Source organism: Gekko japonicus, unplaced genomic scaffold, assembly GCF_001447785.1.
Source record: "Gekko japonicus isolate JY-2015 unplaced genomic scaffold, Gekko_japonicus_V1.1 scaffold1377, whole genome shotgun sequence".
NCBI classification, from domain to species: Eukaryota; Metazoa; Chordata; class Lepidosauria; order Squamata; family Gekkonidae; genus Gekko; species Gekko japonicus.
Genome location: NW_015164227.1, coordinates 304,632 through 312,704, shown reverse-complemented (window position 1 = coordinate 312,704; position 8,073 = coordinate 304,632). Strand labels below are relative to the sequence as shown.

The 8,073-nt window shown below is 45.6% G+C and overlaps 1 protein-coding gene across 1 annotated transcript in view; it reads right to left on the bottom strand.

Annotated features, from left to right (window-relative positions):
* Positions 1–4,129: 4,129 nt before the first annotated feature.
* The window catches only part of EIF4EBP1 (eukaryotic translation initiation factor 4E binding protein 1), a 22,926-nt gene continuing 18,982 nt past the window's right edge, over positions 4,130–8,073 (bottom strand). The window contains exons 2-3 of the mRNA XM_015408569.1: positions 6,706–6,876; positions 4,130–4,531 (exon numbers count right to left, since the gene is read on the bottom strand). Coding sequence (XP_015264055.1) covers positions 4,500–4,531; positions 6,706–6,876 — 203 coding nt within the window. The 3' untranslated portion in view covers positions 4,130–4,499. The remainder of the gene's footprint in view (positions 4,532–6,705; positions 6,877–8,073) is intronic.

The following is an 8,073-nucleotide window of genomic DNA, read 5'->3' as shown; positions in this document are numbered from 1 at the left end:
AGGTTAAAAGGCAGATTCAGATTTCTGTCTTTCATCTCTGCATGGTCACCACAGCACTCCATTCAATTCAGAAATATTTTGCTTGGTGTACGATAACGCCTTGTTGACGGCTGCTGCAAACTTCACTAGAGATTTTTTGAAAGGTTAGATAAAACACAAGCAGTTCGGTTGGCAGGAAGCATACAGCATTAATAACAGTCACAGGTTAAGAACACTCCACTGATTCACTGGCATTTTGGTCTGACAAGCCAGAAAATTAGGGAGTGGTTCAATGCTCCCTCTAAGCTCTGGAGTCTTGTGAGCAAAACTTCTACTTTGTGAGCTACTGGCATTAAAGTTGTGAGCAAGAGATTTGGCTACTGCATAAATGAGTCTGCTCTGGAGCCATCCTTCCTGAGCTAAGACAGAAATGCATGAGCCGGAGGCTAAAAAACTGTGAGCTGGCTCACACTAACTCAGCTTAGAGGGAACACTGGAGTGGGTCCAAAATGTGAATTCATATGTCAGGCATCTAACTTGAGGGTGGAGTGCCTATCAGATGCAGAGCATAACCGGTTTATCCACTGACAAGGTTTATGCATACTTGATGGGGGGGGGGGGGCAGGCTCCCCAGGTATGCAGGATTTGCAAATTATCCAAAAGAAATGAAGGCTTCCTAAAAGCACCCTGATGGAATGCTAACAGGTGCGAGTCAGTGAAAGGACAACCAAACCAAAAAGGAAATGGAAGATTGGCCTGCTCAAGCTCCTGAGAACATACAGAATTCTGGAGGGGGAGATTAAGGTGTCTGGGAAAGGGAAATTTTCTAAACTGTTTCTCTCACACACACCCCTTTCATGCCCCTCCCAGCTTGAACTCTTTAATAGCAGAGCTCATAGACAAATGCCTGTCACAAAGCAACAAAAGGGGCCCATTTGCAGGCAAAGTCGTCCTTTTGAATGTATCAGGAATTCCTTAGGCATGCAGAAAATATGAATATGTAAAATGCCCCCATCCAGCAGGTCTGATAGAAGACTGAGCATGCTCATTGACTTTGGAATGTTGAAAGGGAAGGGGAAAAGGGGGTGGGAAAATCAGCCTGCTCATATCCCTAAGAGTGTATAGGATCTCAGAAGGGAAGAATTCCAATAGTTTAGGCTTCCTCTCCAAAATTCCTTGTGGGACCCTAGTTTTCAATTTTTATTTATATTAAAGTTTTGCATTGTCCTTTCTCATGATTAGTGCCCAAGGCTACTGACCAGACTTCATGGTATAAAAGCAAAGCTAAAAAGCAGGCATGGGAACAAAACCCAGAAAACATCCTTAGCCAAGAATAATAATCAGGTGGAAAGAATATGAAAGACCTGTGAAAGCAGGGCTGTTATCGTACTTGAAACACAATGAAAAACACCCCTAATGGGGGAACATATGTCTGGAAAACTGTGGGTGACCAAATTGTTGGAGCTTCCCCATTGGGCATTTAGCACTGTTGTTTTCAGAGGTGCATGAATACATTTACTTTTGCAGGGCAAGTAGCAACTGAGTCCAGGTGACTTCTGGCATAACCCTCAGAAGAAATCCTTGGACTGGAAAGAGCTTTGCATCCATGTGTGTCTCCTTCTCTTGACCATTAAAACAGCAGCCCAGAAAAGTAATTCTGAGAGCAAAGCAATATTTTTTTGGCACGGGGAACTTTAGTGCCAGCTTTCTAAGATTCTAGCACCTGAAGGTATAAAAATCTGCAGGTATTAAGCAACAGAAAGTGTTTAACTAGGAAAGAGCTCACAAACGGAATAGCATTTTTTTTTTAAAAAAAGAGACCTTACCCTTAAAGTTGATCTAGAAGACGTAACAAGTCCTCACCCCAAGTCTTGTTTTATGTCTAAAATGCGAGATGCTCAGACGTTCCTATGTTATACAGGTTCATGATTCTCTACTTTCCAGATTCATGCTGAGAGACCTCTCATTTTCAACTTGGGCATTACTGTCTTGCTCTTTACAAGTATCTATTTTAGAGGGAATTTGGTGAATTCCTTGGCAAGATGGTTCTCTCTTTTGGGACTGTTCACAGCTGGTTTTAATGCTGATTTTACTGTTGGGGGGTTTCTGTTACAGGGTTATTTTTAGTTTTACTGATGATTTTATGACCAGTCATGGCCGTGCTGCTTCTAGTTGCTGTTTTAAGATGCTGTACTGTAGGTTTTCATCCATGTTTGTAAACTGCCTCAAGTGCTATTTTAGTAGAAAAGTGGGATAGAAATTCCCTAAAATTCACACTTCCATATACACATTGATGGAAGTCCCATCAAACAAGCAAAGGACAGATGTGGAATCTAGCACTAAATCTTGGTTTATGTTAGACACATGGCTCAGGTGTGAACTCAGGTAGTTGCCTTATGCCTAGTAGGATCATGTCTGACCATCTATTCATTAATTCTGTCCCGGCATACCTGAGGGACCGCCTTTCCCCATACAGGCCCCAAAGAGCACTTCGGTCGGGGTCACAACACCGCCTAGTGACCCCGGGCCCTAAGGAGGCCAGACTTGTTGCCACAAGGGCCAGGTCCTTTTCGGTGGTGGCTCCTACCTGGTGGAATGAGCTCCTGGAGGTCAGGGTCCTGCAGGATCTTTTACAGTTCCGCAGGGCCTGCAAGACGGAGCTCTTCCGCCAGGCTTTCGTGTAGGAGCCGCCGCCGCCATTATCACCAACGTGCAAGTGCAGAACAGTATCGCCGGGTTGAGCTGACTGGCCACCTGGACATCGTGGCCCATGGCATCCCCCTTGTGGGTCCCAATGTGATGTGCAAATAGGGAGCGAGCATGTTAATCGCGATGGATCCTGTGAGCTGTCCACTTGTGTTAAATTGTTTTAACTTGTATTTTATTGCACTGTGTGCCTTAACTGTTTGAAAATTTGTGGTATTGTATTACGCTTCTGTGTTTTGTAAGCCGCCCTGAGCTCGCGTGCGTGGAGGGCGGGGTATAAATGAAATATAAATATATAAATAAATACATTCATGTGATTTCATGAAAAAGACAAAACACAGGACTCTAGAACTCAGAGCAGTTTTTAAAAATAATTTTTGATACAGTGAAGAATGCGTGCATCCCTACTTGTATTTAATTGAATTTAAGGTACTACTGTTTTATCTTGTTTTTAAATCGTTTATGCCAATTTTGGCATATGGTGCCGTCAATTGTGAGCCGCCCTGAGCCCATTCACGGGGAGGGCAGGATATAAATCCAATAAATAAATAAATCCAAGTTTTTACGTAACCCCCACCTTTTTTTAAAGAAAAGGAAAATGTTATAAGACTACCAGCTTCTCCAATGCAATACCCTCTCCACTGAAGAAATTTTTTTAACCTTTCTTAAAATCCATTTTTCTTGGATCAACCTGCTCCATTCTTTCCCCAACACATTCAAGTGAAAGTGACCAGACTGTTCTGATCTGATCAGCCTTATCCATCCACTGCCTTATACTAGAGGAAGGAAGGTAGAATATACAGCTATAGTGAGCATGGAGAAACGTTTCTTCTACTCTCAACCACAGTCCCTCCCAGTTACTATTTTATAGATTTATCAAAGCTACCAATGTTAGATGAGCACTAGTGCCACAGATATGCACAAGAGATATGCCACTGTATTGGTTTATAGGTAAAGGTAAAGGTTCCCTTGCCCAAAAGCCAGTCGAGTCCGACTCTAGGGTTGCGGTGCTCATCTCCGTTTCAAAGCCGAAGAGCCAGCGCTGTCCGAAGACGTTTCCCTGGTCATGTGGCCGGCATGACTAAACACCAAGGCGCACGGAACGCTGTTACCTTCCCGCCGAAGTGGTACCTATTTATCTACTAGCAATTTCTTGCTTTCGAACTGCTAGGTTGGCAGGAGCTGGAACTAGAGACGGGAGCTCACTCCATCATGCGGCACACTCGGGTCTTGAACTGCTGAACTACTGACCTTTCACAGCCTGCAGTTCAGTGTCTTCACCGCTTGAGCCACCGCAGCTCCTTGGTATAGACATTGGTTTATAGTCTGCATTCAACACACCCCTTCCCCATCTCTTGCGCGGTTTGAGATAAAGACTGTAGAGTGCTTTGCATATGAAGTCTGAACAAGAAGAGTCCCACAATTTTAAGTAATCATCTGCATCCAGCATGATTTTATTTCTCTCCTTACATTCAGTCCCTTGCCTTCAGAGCAACGGAGACTGATGAACAAACAAAAGGCACAGGGATTCAAGACACAGAAGTTAAAGCATTCCACTCTCTTATGCTGATGGTCATCGCTGGCAGCACTGCTATCCCATGCAGAGAAACCTGCCACCGTTTTCACTCCTTACGCAACAGGAAATCGTCTTCCCCTCTTCCGCGTCAAAAAATAAAAATTGAGTGAATTTTCCAGCTCAGAAGGCTTTGCAAGGCGTGGACTATTCTACAAGTCTCACTTGTTTTGGAAGCACGGCTGATTCTGCGTCTCCACTGGAGTGGGATCCCCCCCCCAATATTCTTAGGACAGAAGCTTTAGATATCCATGTCAAACTGGGCTTCGTCACCTGTTGGGAGAAGAAAACGAGTATTGATCAGGTCCAAACTTCACACATATTCACTAGATGGGCCTCCTGCAAACATTATTACCGCCCAAAGTCTTCGAAAGCAAACATGGAACTGTTACTCAGCTTGCCTGTTAACAGCCTGCTTATCCCTTCTCTCTGAAGTCAAACAGGTTGGCAGCCTTCATGGCAGTCAGGTTATGAGCAAAGAGGAAACATGACAGCTTTTGACAGTGCCGGTGAAGTAGGTGAATGGGCTTGCACTCTCAAGCTCCTGCCAACTGAAAGGCTCCGCAAGGCTGTTTTATTCAAAAGGGTTTCTGGTACTGGGTGAATGGATGTCTATGGTCAGAGAGGGAACTGTACTTAGTTTTGTCCTTACTCTGCAGTGGATGGGATTTTTTTATGCTATGCTTTCACGTCATACAAATAAGCTGCCCAGAGTTGCTGAGGATGGGAGAAAGGTGGGGTAAAAGATCCTTAAGAAATGATTTCCCGGAAAGCCTTTGTGTTGGTATATTAGCAAGCTGACAACACTTTCAGTCATGATAGAGTTAATCTGATGTCGTGTGTTAACAGGATGTTACCTGGTTTAGCTATAACCAATTAGGAGAGATGAGTTTGCCTGGGAAAATGTGGGTGGTGGTGATTAGTATAATTATGTGATCTGTAGTTTGTCTATTGGCTAATTGATATATTGGTTTAAAGAAGTGCTTTGATCATGTATGCAGTTGTTCATATGTTTTATTATAGTCTGCATGTTTATTGAAGTTTTCCCGGTCTTTTTTCTGAGAGAGAAGAAGAAGCCATCCTACGTTTTACCATGTAGACATTAAGATGTAGTCTGTTAGCTCAGACAGTATTTTCTTCCTTTTCTCCCACTGTAACTCCCTCCATTGTTTTCTAGTAAAGATTAGCTCAGACAGTATTTTCTTCCTTTTCTCCCACTGTAACTCCCTCCATTGTTTTCTAGTAAAGATAGATTTCTTTTAATCTCAAACTATACACAGTGTTGTGTTGGCGCTTATTTATTTACTATGCAATTTACACAACCAACCCTTTGGAACTACTCTTTAGTCTCCATCACCTTCACGGAACAGCTGACAGGGGCCCCCATGTGACAGGGGCCTCTTAAGCCCAGGCCCATCAGGAAGACATGAAGCTACCACGTACAGAGCCCGGCCATTAGACTTGCGACACACCTCAGCAGTGGTGGTGGTGATGGGAAGTGTGCAGAGGGAGGGAATGCACGGGGAAGGGGGATTGTGACCGCCCTGGAAGTCACTCTGGGGACTGTTACCCACCCCCAAAGTAGCTCTCGCCAACCAAAAGGTTGTCTAGCTCCGATGTAAACAATAAGATCTACATCACCAACAATGACTACTGGCAGTCAGAAAAACAGGGAGCAAAACATCACCAGCTTGGACTTTCCTGGATGGGTCACCAGTTTAGCTCTTCCCCAACTGCAAGCCACGGCCAAGGGTCCCAAGGGCCTGTTCTGGCTACCTCAAACCATTTGTAATTACTAACCCAAAGATGCAATACTAAAGCTGTTCCAATCTATTTCAACTAATAAAAGCTCAAAGATTTATCAGTCAAAAGCCACCAGGCTACAATGGGCAGCTCTGCATACATCATACATTTAACTTTTCTGGAAAACATTCAATAGCTGTAGCACACTTTCCCCCTTGGGTCCAACTTTGAAGTAAACAGTCTTACTCCTGAAAAAGATTACATTTAAAGGGTGTATGTTGCACCCATCTATCGGTACATTTCTGCAGGAGTCACTGATCTGCACATGCCTCCTGACTAGAAGGAGGCAACATCAGAACAGCAACTCAGGCAGGGATTTACTGGGTAATATCCTCTGGTAGGCAGGACTGCAGACACAAGACAGTATATATAATTTATTTTGCATGGTGCAGTGTTCATTACACACTCTGGGAACTGCTTCAATGGAACTTGTACTCTCCATCAGCCATACAGTGGACATACACGAGGACTGGTAATCCTTTGGTTTTGCAAGCCCAAGCAGGACGTTTGCAGAGCTCCTGGTATCCCATCTTGCATGGCTGGTGAGCTGCAGAGGATCTGATAGGTCATGCATGAATCATGTAGCCTGTCTGAACTGCACAATAAAGGCCCTTTTTTGGCACCAGCCACAGGTAGCCACTCACCTATGCCAGGTTTCTCCTCCTCTTTGTGGGCATGATTGGTCTCAGATCCGAGTTCCTTTGCACTCGGACTAGTAACGCCTGGAATGTCAGGAAGATCACAGGGTGGTGTTTTGGCAACTGGAGAATTGCGACACTCCATCAAAAAATTACGGTCGTAAATGATTCGTGTACCTGGAAGGGAAAACACACCCTCAAATCATCACAGGGTTTCCCACCAACTGGCAAGGAATGACTGTTTTTGGTTGGAGGCGCACATCTCCAGTTTCACACTGGACAGCAACCAACATAACCAACAATTTAGTAAATTGTATTTACTAATTTAGTAAATGCTCTCTCATAGGCAGGCTATGTGATCTGTTGTAATTTCTCCCTTCAAGGAAGAAAAGAACAGAGGCGAAACCTCTAGGGCACAGACCCAGCATGGGAACCAAGGAATCATGTCCCCGCCTTGTCTCACATCTCCACTCTGTGGTCAGCAACAGCTCCCCCCCCCCCAAAGTTGCAAAAGCACTCAACAGTTAACGGAGGAGAGGATTCTGCCCAAGGGACCAGCAGCAATGCTGCCAACTGGGCAGTTCTGAGACTCAGCTGAATGACTCTGTCTCCGCCTCCATGCCCAGTCCTCCCCCCCCCCGCTCACGGTTATGTTCTCCCAGCCAGCAGGGGAACACACGAGGCAGCCTTATACTGAATCAGACCCTCGGTCCATCAGCGTCAATAGTGTCTGCTCAGACTGGCAGCAGCTCTCCAGGGTCACGTCACCTACTGCCAGACCCTGGAGATGCCGGGGACTGAAGCCGGGGGCTCCTGAATGCCACAGACCCTCTCAGCCTTGCACGTGTTCCTTCCAAGTGGCACCCCACTTAACGTGACTTGCAGGGATGGACTGGGGTTCAGGCAAAAAGGAAACAGTCTGCAAGACAAAGAGGTCAGAACTGTTCGCCTTTACCATACTTCCCTTTCAAGAGCCCCCCCCCCAATAACTCCTCTTGCCCATCACAAGGGGGGACGGAATGAGGCCACAGCTGTGCCTTCAGATGCTGTGCTAGGAGCCACACTTCCCAGCATTTTCACACCATTAAAGCCTCTCCACGTGGAACACAAAGCTGCCTTAGGGAGTCCAGGTCAGTCAGAGTCTGATCAATAGTGACTCCCCAGGGCCTCAGGCAGAGGTCTTCCACATCACCTCCTACTAGGTCCTTTCTCACTGCAGATGCTGAGGATTAAACTTGGGACCTTCGGCATGCAAAAGAGATGCTCGGCCGCTGAGCCAAGGCTCCGAGTTGAAGGCTGTACACCAGGGGGCAGGATGGTGCACGGAAAGAGCCGCACCTGCTAGGCATCTCCTTGAGCAAGAATGACGAGAGA